At 42.5% G+C, this 16,874-nt stretch overlaps 1 protein-coding gene across 1 annotated transcript; it reads left to right on the top strand.

The window, feature by feature from the left end:
- Window positions 1–821: 821 nt before the first annotated feature.
- DDX6 (DEAD-box helicase 6) lies at window positions 822–14,559 on the top strand. Its single transcript, XM_041413827.1, has 14 exons — window positions 822–954; window positions 2,832–3,295; window positions 4,765–4,828; window positions 5,263–5,367; window positions 6,597–6,726; window positions 7,206–7,352; window positions 7,618–7,712; window positions 8,236–8,358; window positions 8,845–8,973; window positions 9,301–9,417; window positions 9,515–9,578; window positions 10,337–10,438; window positions 11,155–11,338; window positions 12,864–14,559. Exons 2-13 carry the CDS (start codon window positions 3,096–3,098, stop codon window positions 11,328–11,330), a joined length of 1,452 nt encoding a protein of 483 aa, XP_041269761.1. The 5' UTR covers window positions 822–954; window positions 2,832–3,095; the 3' UTR covers window positions 11,331–11,338; window positions 12,864–14,559.
- The last annotated feature ends 2,315 nt before the right edge of the window (window positions 14,560–16,874 follow it).

The following is a 16,874-nucleotide window of genomic DNA, read 5'->3' as shown; positions in this document are numbered from 1 at the left end:
TTATTCTCACGAGCACTGCTGGGTTACAACCACTCCTCCTGTTTCTTAGATCCCCACTTGCTGGGCACCTGCTGCCCCGAGGATGTCGCTGTCGTCCCCTGCCGTGAGGACCTCTGTGTGCACCTGCATGTGCTCATCAGCTTCTGGGCACGGCTCCCCCGGGAGGATGGAGAGCGGCCAAGCCGGAGGAGGCCGCAGGGAGCTCGCACTGCGCCTCACTCGCGGAGAGCACACACTGAGCAAGCCCTGCGCTGCAAGGCCTGAGCGCTAAGGCAGGAGTGCGGCATCACCGCGCCCCGGAGATGGACAGGTCGGGATGTTCTCAACCAGCCACAACTGCAGCCTGGGGTTTGTGCCTTTTGCTGCTCAGGGTGGAAAAAAACCACCCACAGACAGCTGTGCATGTGAGGAACTAGATAAAACCAGGAATGTTCTTGCCCTTTTGCAAAACATTTGAAGAAAAAACGGTCTGCAGTAACCACTAAGATTACACTCCCATTGTGTCTCGGTTTGTCAAAATCCACGTCTAAGTAACAGCTGTCTAAAAAGAAATGCCAATCGCCAGCCTGTCACGGTCGCCGGTTACGACTCCTACAGTCTGTGGCTCAGTCCCTCATTCTCACGTTTGTGTTGGCTCTGTTTTAATGGCCACACAGCGAAGCCCCGTTACATTTCCAGCTTACGAGGGAAGGGCCAGCTCTGAGGGAGCAGCGCGAGCCCCGCCAGCGCCGTCACGCAGGCGCAGCGCGCTGGGTGGGACGTGACGCGTGGCGCACGCCGAACGTACGTACGTACGTGGTGCGTGTGGGGCGGGGCGGTGCCGCCCGCCGGGAGGGGGAGGGCGCACAGGAGGAAGGAGGAAGCCGCCATCTTGGAGCGTCGAGTCGCCATAACAAGGCACCGGGGGAGCGAGAGGATTTTGTACCTGGGCGAGGGGGAGCACGGCTGGTGGCGGTGAGGACGGGCCAGGGCGGGCATGGCTCCGTGGGAGCAGGGCGAGGGGGCCACTGCCGGCGGGCCGCGCCTCGCGGCCTGCGGCGAGAGCGCGGGCCTGAGCGGGGCCTGCGGGGGCGGGGCCGGGCCCGGGCGGCTCTCGCTGCCCGCCGGCCCGGGCGGCAAACTGCGGCCGCTCCATTGTTCGCGGGCGGGAGGTGTTGGTGTGGCGCAGCTGCGATCGGCGGGCGGCGCCGGGCCCACCGCTCTGCCCCGGGGCTCCGCACTGCGGCCCGGGCTCACCGGACACACTGAGCACCTCGAGGGCTCTCTTTGTGCCGGGCCCAGCCGGCGGAAAGGGAAAGGTCCCGGGCTGATGCCCGGCCGCCCGCCCGCCCGCGCCCGGAGAGCAGAGAGATATGTGATGGAGGCCCTCTTTTCTCAGTCCGTTGGTTTGCGAAATGGTGGCGTCTCTTTTATCGGAACAGGGAGATTTTTTTTTTTTTGGTTCCGTGAGGCTGTGCGTTTTTTTTAACTTGTGTTACTTCTAAAGGATAGTTAGGAGCGTGTGGGCAGAAGGGACAGAGAGGTTTCATTTCCTACGCTATTGGAGAACTTCTCGGCGTTAGTAGTCGGGTCTCATTGGCGTGTCTGGCTACCTTCGTAACTCCTCTGGTTTTTACGAAGTTAATGGCCAAGATAAATACCTTTTCGAAGATGCCTTGAAAGTTAACTAGCAGGAAATCCTAGTATCGCAAACTTTAAAATTTTGCTGGAAGCCAGCACTGACGCACCTTAAGACAGCTGGGAAGTCTGAATTTCTTTCCCACTCTCTTGAAATGCTCTTCACTGTGCTTTTTTATTCACTGGGAAAACATGCATTTTGTTGTGAATGCCGAGGTTAGGAAGCAGTAGTCTGCTGGTTTTCCCTTTACGTTTTCCCAAGATGCAAATGCTCAAGTTGAGCCTACTTTCCAAAAGAATTTTGGGCTAGAGACATTTTGTCTCCCTGGTACCATTGTAAGGAGTCTTTATCTCTAGTCCATGCTTGCTTTATGTAAGGGGCAGACTTTGTATTGTCTTTCCAGAGTTTTCAACTTTTCTGTTACATAGAGTCAATATTAAGTCATGTGTATGAAATGTTATCTTCCGAGCACCTCATAAGCTGTCAGTGACAGCAGGAAGGTAAGATCACAAGCAGGAAGCTGCACAGCCAGCAGCGTTACTGTCTCAGTTCAAGCTGTCACTTCGACTCAGAGGCAGCTGCTCTCAATTCAGCGTAATGGTGTTGTTCATCACTCTCCTGAACAGCCTTAAATCAATGCCCGGTTGAAAACTGGGGGTAAGCTGGTTGAGCTAGCATTTTGGGTTGGAGGAGTGTAAGCTGTGGTTTTGGGTTTACATAATCTGTGTTTCACAGTCAAACCGAGCAGGGCAGTCAGTGTAATGTAAGGGTTTTGTCAGTTCTAACAAGAATGTCCACTTGCTGTTGTAGTCTTGGTTCTCGTCACAAACTTATGCATAATATTTTTCATGTTTTAGGGCTGGTTGGCTGCATCCTGGAAGTGGGGGAATTTGTGGGGAAATTGAAGAGCCATCAGAGCAATTGATACACCTAATGGTTACTTTGTGAGAGGGGATAGGTAGTGGAAGGTCGCTGAAAGTACAACTGTTTGGGAAATTTTCTTTGGTGTTTGAAGATGTTAGGCAATATTTTCTAGAAAGGCAAAAAAAGTTTGAAGCATGTCTTTATAATTATCACTGAGGAAACAAAAAAGCAAGTACTGTTGTTGCACACTGCCTGGGAAGAAGTTTTTCTTAAATTACGTGAGTAAACTGATGTGATTTGCATAGACAAAAATCCACATACTAATTGTTATTGTCTGCTTCTCTTTCAGATTGAAGCAAGTGAATTGTGATATAACTGAACTTCAGTAGAGGGCTTTTTTTAAAAAAAAGTTGTTCCACAGTGCATCAGAGCAAGTTACTGCTTTACTTTTGAGTGACTTACAGGTGCTTGCCTGCATTGCAATAAAGGACTCATATATTGAGCAAGACTTATTTATCTCTTCATTTTGGAGAGTCTAATAAACTGTTATTACAGTTTCTGTACTGACTTTCAAAGTTTTGAAGTCTAAAAAGACATCTTTAAAGATAAAAGCATGAGCACGGCCAGAACAGAGAACCCTGTTATAATGGGTCTATCCAGTCAGAATGGGCAGTTGAGAGGCCCTGTAAAACCCAGCGGGGGCCCAGGAGGTGGAGGCACACAAACTCAGCAACAGATGAACCAGCTGAAAAATGCCAACACAATCAATAATGGCACTCAACAGCAAGCACAGAGTATGACCACCGCTATTAAGTAAGTGTTTGTATCGGCTGCCATGAAAGGAGTGTTAAAAATTGTGTGTGGGAAAGCATTCTTGGGTTCCTACTTGGAAAATCCTGTCTTCTGTTGTTTTGTCACATGGCTGGTTAGAAGTGTCCTGTCATGTACAATACAAAAAAAAGCTGTATTTCCATGTGCAAGCTTCTCTCCAACAGTTGTTGTGAAAATCCAATTTGATGCTGTGCTTCTCTGAGTGTGAGCCACTGTCAGAGGTAGCCCAGATTTAGAATCCTGTGTTTTTTGCTTATTGGAAGTGGTGCAAGAGGGAAGTATAGGAGTAGGAAGGAGCTGAACTGACGTTTAAGACTGAGGAGGAAATGCCACCTGGTCTCAGTCTAATTATTTATGCCTTTCAGTTTGTTGCAGTTCTTTCCTGTAGTGAGAAATGCTTTAAAGTCAGTGATCTTTTGTCGTTGATCTGAAATAGTAGTACCTGATCTCCTCATTGTAATGCTCTGGCTTTAATTTATCAAAGGCTGAGCTGAGAGGATACAGTCCCATTGTGATGTCCTGCTGCCATCCAGCTAGTTTTGGAAGTGTGCTGGTTGGAATTTCTAAAAGTAAAATACTTGGATGGTATGGTAATGTGTTGCCTTTTTTCCCCCCCCCCCCATGGATCCTCCCGAACAGCACAGGCTTTTATTTTCTTTTTTTTTTTTTTTCCCCCCCCCCCCCCCCATGGATCCTCCTGAACAGCACAGGCTTTTATTTTATTTTGTTAATTATTTGTGAAGGGTAGTGCCAGCTCTCCTCAGAGAAAGCATGATGGAGCACTCAGATTCTTAAAATCTGCTTAACCTTTTTTTAAAATGTATTACATGGTTACTCTAATGAATGTTGTGAATTAAACTCATCAAAATTCATGCATAACTTCCTGGGGCTGGTGACGAGAAAGACTTCCTCTCCACTCTACAGTGGCTTTCAAGAGAGGATGGGGTATCTGAATCTCACTGAGAGAAAATGAAGTTTGGTCAACAAGTGGAGTGATTGCTTACTAAGTTTTTTCACCAGAAGTGTTTTTTACCTTTTCACCTTACTTGGAGATTAAGAATGGATCTTCCCTGGGCAAGAGAATTTTTCTTTTAAGTCATGAAATATTCTTGTGTGGGTTTCATTACAGCCAGTTTCTGTTATGTGACTAAGTAAGTGCTCAGTTTTATATTTGTTCTGCTGTTTGATTCAGTGCCCTAAAAATGGGACTTGAATCATGACTGGGTAAAGATTTCCCAGATTTGTTTGGCAGACGGCTGATTTTGTCTGTTTACAGTTTTTTGCCTGTTACATCCTGCTTAGCTCAGAGAAGACTTGAGCTCATATGTGTAGGCGCTTTTAGCTTTGAGGAGGTGAAAATATTTCATGTTCATCACTATATCTAAGAAAAAAAAGTGCAAAATCAAAATATTCATTATTTAAAATTCTGTTTTCATTTTATTTTGCTATAGACCTGGTGATGACTGGAAGAAGACTTTAAAACTCCCTCCAAAGGATTTGAGAATCAAAACTTCGGTAAGGATGATTGAACTGTAGGAATAAATATTAAATAAAACTTGTGGGAGGGATTGCAGTGGTAAAATACTGTCCTGAGTGAAGGCTAAAAAGTAGTTCAGCTCCTGCTGTTTTAAATGAAGAATTAATTTGTTCTTTCAACTGCTTGTGAGTGATGCTTCTCTTGGAAAGCTCAAAAATGGAGTTCACTGTGGATTTCTTACTTTGTTAGTATTATAACATGGCACAGGAAGGTGTCACTGTATGCACTCAGAGCTGTGTTTGGCTCTGAGAAAGCGAATGTTTCCTTTGCCGCTGTAGGGTGTTGCATGACTTAATGGGAACTCTTGTATAGTAATTTGTGGTCTTCTTGTACAGGCAATTTCAGATCAAATTAACAGCTGCAGGTTGTATGACCTGATCTTATTTATGTGCTTATTTTTTTGATTATTCAGGACGTGACCTCCACAAAAGGAAATGAGTTTGAAGATTACTGTTTGAAACGGGAGTTGCTGATGGGAATTTTTGAAATGGGCTGGGAAAAACCATCTCCTATTCAGGTTGTTTGCAAACAGACTACTTAGATGCTGCTTTTAACTTCTGTAAATGTATTGACATTCTTATGCCTAAATGTCCAGTACTTACGCCATCATTGGGGAAAATTGAAGCTGTGAACAAAAGAACTTGGTGTCCCTTGGGAAAAGCAAGGATTTCTAACCCCCAGCTAAATGGCTAAGTCAATCCTTGAGTGACTTAGTGATGGGTCTGCCTTACACTTTTGGAGACATTTAACTTGTATTTTCCTTTTCATGCTGGAGGTGTTAATTTGTAAATTCTCTGTTCAGTAACAGTACTTTTACATTAGTAGTCCCAGAGGTCTGTTCTATAAATTTTCCAAAGCTGAGTTACCATTGGCAATGTACCTTTAGTTGTTAAAAATATAATTATGGCTTTATCACAGTGTTGGCTCTTTTTATTGTAATCTTGTGGATAAAGAGTTATGAAGATTGTGGGACAGAGAATAATATTTTAGCAAGTTTACTTTTCTGTACCTCCATCTTTCTTCTACTTCTAAGGCTTGTTCTGTTAAGAGCTGTTAATGTGTAAACTTCAGGGAGGTGGAAGGTTGAATTCTCTTTTAAATGGTCTCTCAAGGTTTATCACTAACACAACTCTGCCCCCTTGTCTCTTTAAGGCATGAGAAAACTATGGCTTGCTTTGTTTATAAACAGATTCTCATGATGCCACCTTTCCAAAAGGCTGAGATTTCTTTAGATGTTGCTGAAAAAGGTAGTGAAATGAAAAATACATGGGGCCTGTATTTGGATGGCTGAAGATTTTATGAGAAGTATATCACAGGAATATAGAGGCTGGAATCACATGGGCTGAGGTGGTTCTGATGTTCAGATGTAGGGGGAAATCTTTTTCCTTAGGAGGAGTTTGCTAGTGACTGTCACTGTCTCTTCACTTTTTGTTTTCCCAACTTTTCACTTTTTTCCTAATGTGTTAGTACGGGTTTACCTGTGGTACCTGGACCCCTTCCTTATGATCAGGCAAGATAAGGACTCCTAGGTGGGAAGTGTTGGGGAACTCTTTACTGATGGGTTTAACTTCTTCCTGTTGTGAGTCTGTCATGCTTGTAGTTACAAGATAGTAATAATAATAATGGTCATGAAGCAGTGAGATTTCATGTGGTACTGTTAGTGAGGGGAGTTAAATTTGGTCAGCCTCTTCAGTGAAACATAGCTTATGATTAATTGCTCATGCACTTTCTGTCCTTGCATTTCAGGAGGAGAGCATCCCCATTGCTTTATCTGGTAGGGATATCTTGGCTAGAGCAAAAAATGGAACAGGCAAGAGTGGAGCCTACCTCATTCCTTTACTTGAACGGCTAGACTTAAAGAAGGACAATATACAAGGTCAGTTGAGGTGGATCACACTTAGCTGTTGCCAGGTAATGGTGTCAGTCACTACATAAAAGACTTGAATCTAAAACTGGTTAATGCAATTGGGCAGTGTATGTTACCTGCTTGTACTTCCAGAGCAAGCTAATGGGGAGTGATGGAGGGGAGGTGTAATTTGCAAAGTCCCACAGTTGCTTTCAAAAGGGTCAAATAGAAGGCTTGTAGACTTTTCTGTCTTGCCCTGGAAAGTGGATGTGGAGTAATAAGCAAGCATGCTGTCTGGGATACTTGTGCAATGGGTGCATCAAGGGCTGGAGAACGCTTGCATGGAATTTGCCTTGTCAAAAGCAGTTCCTAGGTCTTGTTCAGGATACCCAGAGTGGAATTCCTAGACTGTGCTTTTCATTGTTTTACATGAAGTCTTGGTCTCTGAGGATGAGTTTTTGAGATACAGGGTCTTACTAGTAACTCACAGTGATGTTTTTAACTTCTAGCAATGGTGATTGTTCCCACCCGTGAGCTAGCCCTGCAGGTCAGTCAAATCTGTATCCAAGTCAGCAAACACATGGGAGGTGCCAAAGTGATGGCAACAACGGGAGGAACCAATTTGCGAGATGACATAATGAGACTTGATGATACAGGTCAGAGCACTTTAGCTGCACTAAGGTTGCTGTTTCTTTGTGGCTTTTGCAATGGGGTCATGGAATTTCTGCTTGTTACTGTTTCTCTGTTTACAGAGCAGACTACAATGTCTTGTTTGGTGTTTGTATGCTGTTGTCATTCTTCCAAAGTGTTCATGTGAAACATGGCCATGAATGCTGCAGGGAAAGACAGTTTTAATCACCTTAACATTGTGGGGTTTTTTTCCCTCTCTTTATTTTTTCTCTCTCTCTTCTAACTTTACAGTGCATGTGGTGATAGCTACCCCTGGGAGAATTCTCGATCTCATCAAGAAAGGAGTAGCAAAAGTTGAGCATGTCCAGATGATAGTATTGGATGAGGCAAGTTGCTTATGTTAAATGTTCCGGGATTTTAACACCAAGTTAAAGGAATGATGTGTCTCAGTGAGTGTCCTTTTGGTGCACAGCAGTGGTTCACACTTGCTTAGAGACATTGTAAGGTCTCCTCCATTTCTGAGTGTTTTTGAGAAACTGTTCTGATAGTAGGAATCTTTTGCATGCAAATCTTCTAAGAAAACAGCCTAGGAAGATTTACCTTTCCTGTCTTTCCTGATGCTGAAGAATAGAGTAACAGTCTATTCTGCAACAAAGGAATGTGTTTCATTTGGTTTCTGTTTGAGTCAGCTGTGCTTACCATGTAACTGTATATAAAATTGATTTACAAATATCCGGTAGCATACAAGCTTCTGAGTGAGAGAGAATATACTAGTGTAAAAGCTCTTGGATGGCTCTGGAAGGAGCCCTGGTAACTGTTTTTTTTCCTTCCCCCAAATGTGTAGCTACCAAAAGGCTAAAATCTTATGCCATTATTTTAACTTGCTGTTTATTACTTCTGTTGTTACAGGCAGATAAGTTGCTGTCTCAAGATTTTGTTCAAATAATGGAAGACATAATTCTCACGCTACCTAAAAACAGACAGATTTTGCTCTACTCAGCCACTTTTCCTTTGAGTGTGCAGAAGTTCATGGTGAGTGGAGATGTGTCCCTGTAGGTATGGTGATGGTGGTGACATTGTGCAGGAAGGGTGTGAATGAATGGTGCATATCCGTTAGTGCTTGGTGTTTTAAATACATCTAAACTTCACAGGTTTAATCTAAATCGGTCCAAGTCTAGGACAGAAGTTTGAAAGCAGTTTTTGACCTGCAGTTGCATTAATGGGAAGCTAGGTGTATGCCTATAAGGTGCTGTTTTCCACTTTGTGTATTAGTTTCATCATCTGTGTGGATTTGCTTCTGGAGGGTGCTCCTGTTTGGTCTGCTTAGTCACCTTGGATTTATAAGTAATTGTTTGTGAAAATTTACCCACCCTGTCTGTTTTCAGCATAGCATGAAGAGTGAGTGGCTAAGTAGTGCATCCTTGCCTTGGAGGAAGTTTAAGTGTGGTGTAGAGTGGGAACTACATACATTATTTTGCACGTAGATCTGCCTGCTTTATCAATATCTTTATTTTTCAGAATTCCCATTTGCAGAAACCCTATGAGATTAATCTGATGGAGGAGCTGACCTTGAAGGGAGTTACTCAGTACTATGCCTATGTCACTGAGCGTCAGAAAGTGCACTGCCTCAATACGCTCTTTTCCAGGGTAAGGACCAGGGCTGTGTCAGGAACATACTAGAAGCTTTTTCCCTCTTGGGATCATAAATAAGGCTGAGTATTTTAAAGGCAGCCTAATGAAAGCTTTTTTTTGTCAAAATGTGCTGTGTATCTGAGGCTAAAAATGCATGCTTCTTGTCCAGCATCTCCGTGTTACAGAACTTTCTTAATTGTTTCCCTTCCTATACAAAAATATATCTGATGTAAATTACCAGCAGCATACCTGCTGTGCTTTCTTTCTGGATGGGATTTGGACATGTCTGGGGTCCTCTGTTAGTAAAATGCTGCATTTATTGAGAACACTGTTTATGTTCAGCTCCAGATTAACCAGTCGATCATTTTCTGCAACTCCTCTCAACGGGTTGAATTGCTAGCCAAAAAGATCTCCCAGCTGGGCTATTCCTGCTTTTATATCCATGCTAAAATGAGGCAGGTGAGTATGAAGTCTTCCACCTCACCTCAGGCTTTACTGAAGAGGTGAATTAAGTCTGGTTTTTTGTTTCTCTTTGTTTATATGTATGTATTTCCAGGAGCACCGCAATCGTGTATTCCATGATTTCCGAAATGGCTTGTGCCGCAATCTCGTTTGCACTGGTGAGAGTTCCTAAACATTTTCCTATTTCTAAAGTTTATGATAGAAAGTGTATTATCCCAAGTATTGTAGTTCAGTTAGCTCTAATAAACCAAAACAAGATGTTTTGGTAAGATGTCTCTTTGTCAAGCCTGCTTGTTAGCACTCCTTTAGTCATGAGGAATTTTGTCTTTTGTGAAGGCGCAGCTTGCCAACAAATCATTTTCCTGCAATAGTGTTTTCTTTTTATTTTCACTTGTGAGGGTTCCCTGAGTTGTTGGGTTGTAAACTGTATGATATATCAGTGGAGCTGTGACTATGGTCATGTGAAGTTTCGCTGATTCTTTTAAGTGTTTATAGCTCACTTTTTCTAAATACTTCTGTAGTTTTGACTGGCCGGTGTATGATCTGAGTTCTTTTTTGTATGGCCTGTTTATGGCAGTACCTGGCAGTGTCTGCAGTGTGAAGAGATGCTTGAGAAGAACTGCTCTGAAATAGTGTAATGTGGGAAAAAAAATAGCTTTGTGGTTATTTTTTCTGCGTAGATGTGCAGATGTGGTGGTTTTGGTTTTTCTTCTTACATTATTCATGTTTACAAGGTGTACAGAGCAAGAGGAAGCTGTAACAGGATTGTATGTAAACTGCCTTTGATACAAGGAAAGCTTATATCTGGAAACTAGTGCCAAGCAATGTTAATCACTGCTAATCTTTACACCCTAAATACTGTCAGCCTTTGAGCTCATTGAAGTTAACTTTCTTTGTGATCTGGATTGTCTTTCAGATCTGTTTACCCGAGGTATTGATATCCAGGCTGTGAATGTGGTGATAAATTTTGATTTCCCAAAGCTGGCAGAAACTTATCTTCATCGCATTGGCAGATCAGGTGAGAGGAAAAATCTGTTTTAGGTGCAACTTTGCTGATGACTATGATGCTTTTTAGCCTTGAATTGGCTTTTGGTTTTTGATTTCTATATTTGAGAATAACCTTTGATTTTTCTGACAAATGTATTTTTAGGTATCATTTCAGATGGTTATCCTCACTAAGGATATTACCTGAATAAAGAGCTGTTCTCTTGAAACTGGCCTGAACAATCTAATGGGGAAAAAAAAAAAAAAAAAAAAGGCATGTCTTGCTTTTACCTCAGGAGACTTACTATTGCCCCTGTTTTCAGTTTGGGAAAGTTCTATACTAAAATCTCAGCTTCAGAGTGTCTCAAGCCTAGAGATGTATGCTTTCTTCGTGTGTTTTGAGGTATGTTTCTGCTGTCTGGAAATCAGCAGAACATGCCCTGAAGAAAGGCAGTAAACAAAGGAACTTAGTGTAGTTGAACTTTATAGTTCAGGCTTGTTCAAGAGCTCTGGAAGACTTTGCTGGTAATTATCCTGGAATTTTGAACCTCCTGAGTTTTCTTACTCCTACAGCACTATAAAACTCCTTACCAAAAACTGATGTGAAAGGTGTAGAGACCTGTGGCTGGGTTTGTTTTTAACGTTACAGAATGATACTAACTTCACAGTCTACAGACTTACTCTCTTTTTCTGTCAGCCCCTATGTTAAGTCAGTTCAGTTTAGGTGTGTGTTTTTGTTTTTTTGTCAAGGTCGCTTTGGTCATCTTGGCCTGGCCATCAACTTAATCACCTATGATGATCGATTCAACCTGAAAAGTATTGAGGAGCAGTTGGGAACTGAAATTAAACCCATACCAAGCAACATCGACAAGAGCTTGTATGTGGCAGAATACCACAGTGAACCTGTAGAAGATGAGAAACAGTAAACATGCAGGTATGTAAGTGCCTTGCTGAATAGTGATGTGTTGAATGACAGGAGTGTTGTTGATGTGTCAGTGTTACCTCAAAGGAAGAGGGAAATTGATGTGATGAAAAAGCTCTGAATGTGAAAACGGGGGTTTGAAATAGAATGTCAGTGCAAGGAATTCCATGGATGTGCTGAAGGTGGGAGGGGAGGGATGAGTATTTTTAGTTGTTTTAATTGAAATGCTGACCATGTGATAAGGAGATCAAAAATGGGGAAAAGGGGGAGCGGGGAATGGTGTTGGGAGAGGCCAGGATGGAGTACTAGTAGCCTAATGAATTCTTTCTGTATTGCTAAGCTGAAATGAGAAATTGGTGAGGGGCAGAGAGGAAAGTAGTCCTCAAAAAGGTGAGGAGATAAAATGGATAGCTGTGAGAACAGAGCATCAGGCGAAGGGTAAGCACCTCACCAGCCAGAAGAACCAGGTTCAAGCAAAAGGTGCTGCCTCTTTTGTATCCTTTGGTTCATAGAATTCTTGGAAGTGAACCAAGTAGGGAGTGAAGCTGTAATTCATCTTTGCTGCCACTTGAGGTCGTATACGTAGTTTCAACAGAAAATGAGGTTTCACTGTTGGAGACTCATCCAAGTGCTCCCTCTCTGATCATTGTCTCAGGAAAAGCTGCTCAGTTAAGTCCTTTTATAGGAAGATGACTTGCCCTGGACTGCAGTCAAGCGAAATTGGCTGCAGGATGATGATCTGACCTTAGTTAAGATGCTGTCATGCAAGATCCATCACCATACAGTTTGGGCTGAAAATCCTTCTTATGTGTACTCTTCTCAGAGGTCAGGAATTAGAAAGCTAATACCAGTGAAACTGCTAAAATTCTTTTCAGATGACCAAAAATAAAAAAATGGCTATAGAAGTAGACTGCTTGATAGCATTAAAATGAAGCTATGGTTCCTTCTTTGAAGTCATCCAAGGATAGCCCTAGATAGTCATACCAAACTGACTTGAAAGCTTCTGCTTTGATGATTGAACCTTCTCCGTGTTTATAAATAAATAGATTACAGAACAGGTAATGAATGCGGAACAGGATCTTGGATGGTAACAGTTAATGAATGTGGAACAGCTTCCTAAGGGGAATGCTGGCACCATGCCAGAGAGCAGTTTGCTGCTTCCTAAAATACAAGAAACCAGGAGATAATCATGTTCCATTGGTACAGAAGGGCTTTAGCAGCATCTCTTTCTACAAAGCTGAAATCAGTACTATTCAATATGCCTTTTGCCTTTTGAGAACTGTTGCATAGTTATTGTATGTGATTCATCACTTTGAGTTCTGATTTTGTATAGAACCAGTTTAACTGAGGGTGTTTGTTTTATTGGGTTTTTTCTGCTGGTTTTTTTTGTTAGTAGGGTTTCTTTGATTGTTTGTTTTGGTTGTTTTGTTTCTTTTCCCTTTGGTTTGGGGGGGGCTGTTTTGTTTGTTTGATTTGATTTTGGTAGGGTTTTGTTTTGGTGGTTTTGTTGTTGTTTTGTTTTAATTTTTTTTTTTAGGCTTTGATTACACATGCCAGAAGGTGAAGCCCTATGATCCAGATCTGTGACACATCGTTTCTTTGGGGATACCCTTCTCTTTGTGGGTTTTTCTTCATCTTTTCATTTCGGAACTATGAAGACTAAAAGAGCTCGGCCTTTTTTTCCTCTTTAAATTTGGCGGCAAGGAAGAAAGAAGATAAAAGAAGGAATGTCTTTTTGTTTTTCCACTTGTTTGCACTGTGTGCTGATTGAACATTAGTTGCACTAACTGCTGGTTTTAAATTTCGTTTTCTTTGGGCGGGAGGGTCAGCAAGGGAAGAAGAGAAACCCTGAAAAGAGAAGAATCTTGATGAACACGAGCTTGTCTGCTATTTCAAATTCTTTAACCATTGACTGAGTGCATTTCAACTTCTCCCTGGTTACTCATCTGTTTTTTAAGCTAAAGAGCTTCTTACTTATTCGTGCAAAGTGCCTTATGCTATGAGACCATTCAGAATATCACCTTTCCGACAGAGCCCAAGGAATCGACATCTGTTTTTGGTTTCAGGTCAAAGTTCCCCTCTCTTCCCCTTCTCCTCCTTCCCATGTACTCAAGCCCAGGGCTGGGAGGTGAAATGTATTGGTTATTGGTAGTACTCCTTTTTTTTCAACTTTTAAAAAAATTTTTTTAATTTTTTTTTTTTTTATTGGAGGAGTTGATATGCATCTGCAGTTCACCCAAACTGTAAATATCTGTATTTAAAATGAAACCAACCTAAAATCTGGGCTGATTAGGTGCAGCATCATAGCTCCAGAAGGAAAGAGTAGCCTGTGATCCTTTGCAGGAGCCATAAGAAAAGCCCTGTGCTCTAGCAGAACACTAAAGACTGGTTTCCATGAGTCTTCATTAGTAGTTACAGCACTTGGTAGGTAGACTTGTTTCAGAGCCATGGCCCTCTTTCTTCTGGTGCAGTGTGTCCCATAGAAAATCAGATGTGTATATTGTACAAACTTTGTAAATATGATTTTTTTTTTCTGTTTGGGTTCATATATAACTTTTTCTTTTATGATGAAGGTTGCTGAGGTTAAAGGGATTAGACTGATTATGGGAGCAGCTAAAGATGAGAGGGGCTCAGTTTTCTGCAACACTAAACAATGAGAAGTGCTCTGACCTCTGTGAACTGCAGGCCACCACAAGTGTCCCTTGTCAGGGTGGATTTACTCTGGTGCTAGCAACAGTCCTGTACTGCTTGTATGGAAGAGATCACTTGTGGGGCTCCAAGGCCTCCAAATCCATAGCTCAGCCTTTTGGGAGATGCTCTTTGATTTTCCCCTTTAGAAACTTCAGGAACTTGACAAGCTCTGAAGGAGTCCATGACCTGTATTCCACCATGGTGTGAGGGAAATCCAGTGGGTGTCGCTGAGCAGTATACACGTAACGTGTGGATTTGGGTTTGAGAGACCATAAAAAAAACAGTTTACGTGCATAAACTGACAGTTCTGGAGCTTTGTGGAATTAATTCACTTCCTGCAGTACTGCATTTTCTGCCCAGAGTGGCGTCTGTGCAGAACTGTGAGCAGGTAAGGGCAAACCCCTGTTAATGTCAGAAGCTGCAGGAAGCTGCTTGCCATCTACTCTTGTTTGCCATGAGTTGCTGTCTGTCATTTTGCATTGTATATTGCTGAAAAGTGCTTTCTGGTCAAGTAGTGTTGCTTTAAATTGTGCCCCTCCCAACATGCTTGATGTTTGGCCTGATCTACAGGCAAAAGGAGTGAGACAAATCAAAAAATTACTCTTTTTAAAATCCCTTTTAGCCTGTTAACCACCACTGTCAGGAGGCACCTGGGTGAATGCAATCCCTTTTGCTCGGTCATTTATTGCATATACAGATGCTGCACTCACACCATGCTTGCTTACCTTTGAGGAAGAATTTAATTGTCTTAATTTCTCCCCATTTTGACCCTTTTTTTGAATTGGAGTAAAATAGTTTGGAATCGCAAGGTGGTCTAGCTATTCCTTTCCTTGATGATCAGAAATAGAAGCCAGGTGCCTCCTGACAACAACTTTACAAGATTGAAAGGTTTTTGTGTTCAGGATGTTTTTCTTCTTTTTGTCAGCAGTGACTCCATAATTGTAGCAAATGCTGCACTAGAATACAAACTCAAGAGCTTGGTCTCTGTGAGCCACATAGCTTATATCTGACTGGCAGGTACTAAATGTAAACAGTTTTGGGGTGCTTTTTTGGGGGTGGGGGGTGGGAGCTTCTGGGTGGTATCTTTGACCAAAAGTAAAATCTTGCTCCTGTACTGCAGCCAGCTTATGATTTTCCAGACAGAAGAGGGATCATTTTAATGCAACAAAGACATGAAAATGTAAATAAATTTTGTATCTCACCAGGGCATGCACATGTAACAAGAACAGGATAGCGATGTCAAGTCGGGTGTGTGTGCTCTGCATGGATTTGTGGTAGGTTAGCCTGGTGCCATGCATTGATGGTCCCTCTTGAAGCACAGAACTTTTGAAAGTATTACTTTAAAATTGGCCTCTCATTGAGGAATGGCACTTACCTAAACTATCGGGGGCACCATTTTTAGGTGGCTTCTTGTCAAGGAAGAAGCAGCCTATTTTTGGTGCTAGTAGGCTATCTCAAACAGATGCGATCTTGCAAATGGAAAGATGCTCCAGAAGACTAGGATAATCCTAGTTTGTTTTTTTTTTTTTTTTGGTTTGTTTGGGGTTTTTTTTTTTTTTGTTTTTTTGGTTTTTTTTTTGTTTTTTTTTTTGTTTTGTTTTGTTTTGTTTTTATTTTGTGTGTAGGGGGTTGTTTTTTGGGTTTTTTTTTAGTTTGTTTGGGGTTTTTTTGGGGGTTTTTTAAATTCCCTTTTTTTTTGTTTGTTTGGGGCTTTTGTTTGTTTTTGATTATTTTGGTTTGGGGTTTTCTTGGTTGTTTTGTTCCCTACACAAGAGTAAGGAGTATGTATAAATCTTGGCTTCCTGAGATTTCTTGTGAGCTCCAGTTTTTGCTGGTTATCGGCCTTTACAGATGGATTAGTCAGAACCTTCAGTGATGAGCCCTAGCTCAAATACTTCCTCTGACAAAGTTGATGAGAATGAGGACCTGATGTGTTCTGCATTCATTTTTTGTTGGAAGTCTGAAAGTGTCACTCTATGAGTCTCTGAAATGGAGCTTCACAACTGGATGAGGTGGCTGTGAAGAAGGAATCTTCAGCCACTTGAGAGAACCTGTAGGCCAGTTTCTGGGTGTCCACTGTCAGGTGGGCACTGTAGCTGCTGGAGGCCTTTTCCCAAAGGGAGGGGGGTGGGTTGGTCTCAAATACTTGTTTCAATTTCCAGAATGAGATGGGAGCATCTTTCCTTGCCCTCTGTGACTGTTTTTGTGGGTAAGAACAGGGAAGCTCAACATGAATTCATGTTGTGTTATGTGGTGGTATCAAATCATCTCATTCTGATCTTCTGTTTATTTTTATTTGGGATGGGGGGGGAGGGTGTCTGCTCCAAGGATTTAAAAATGCTTCAAACAATTTTTTCTTTCTTACAAATGACTGATAGGACACAAACCTGAGCAGATGGCTGTCTTGCCTCAGTTTCTGTGAGGGAGGTTGCAGAGCTGTCATGCCACATCTCTTGAGCTGCTGTTGTGGTGGTTCTTGCCCTGATGCTGAACTTGATAGTGCTCCTGGGGCTGCTGGTCGTTACTTCCTGAGAACAAAGTGAATTTTGTTCCCAGAGACTCCAGCAGTGCAGCTGCCATGGTAGAGGTTGGGCAACCGTAGTCCCTGCAGGGAGTTTTCTGCTTGCTGTGAACTTCTGGTCCATCTTTTTCAAATCACAGTTTCTTTGTAATTAACCAGGTCTCTGGACCAAAGAGCATGCATCTGAACTTCACGAGAAGGCTTTGGCAGATTATCCTCTAGGCTTTGCTCAGTTCATCACTGCGTTGCTGAAATGCCTCTGCGTGGAAGCATTGTTAAATTCTGCTGTAGACAAATTAGGGAGGGGGGGGGGGGAGGGGGATGCCAGCAGACGCC

This window comes from Onychostruthus taczanowskii, unplaced genomic scaffold (genome assembly GCF_017590055.1).
Source record: "Onychostruthus taczanowskii isolate IOZ18803 unplaced genomic scaffold, ASM1759005v1 scaffold43, whole genome shotgun sequence".
Classification (NCBI taxonomy): domain Eukaryota; kingdom Metazoa; phylum Chordata; class Aves; order Passeriformes; family Passeridae; genus Onychostruthus; species Onychostruthus taczanowskii.
The sequence above is the reverse complement of the archived record's forward strand: the minus strand, read 5'-3'. Positions and strand labels throughout refer to the sequence as shown.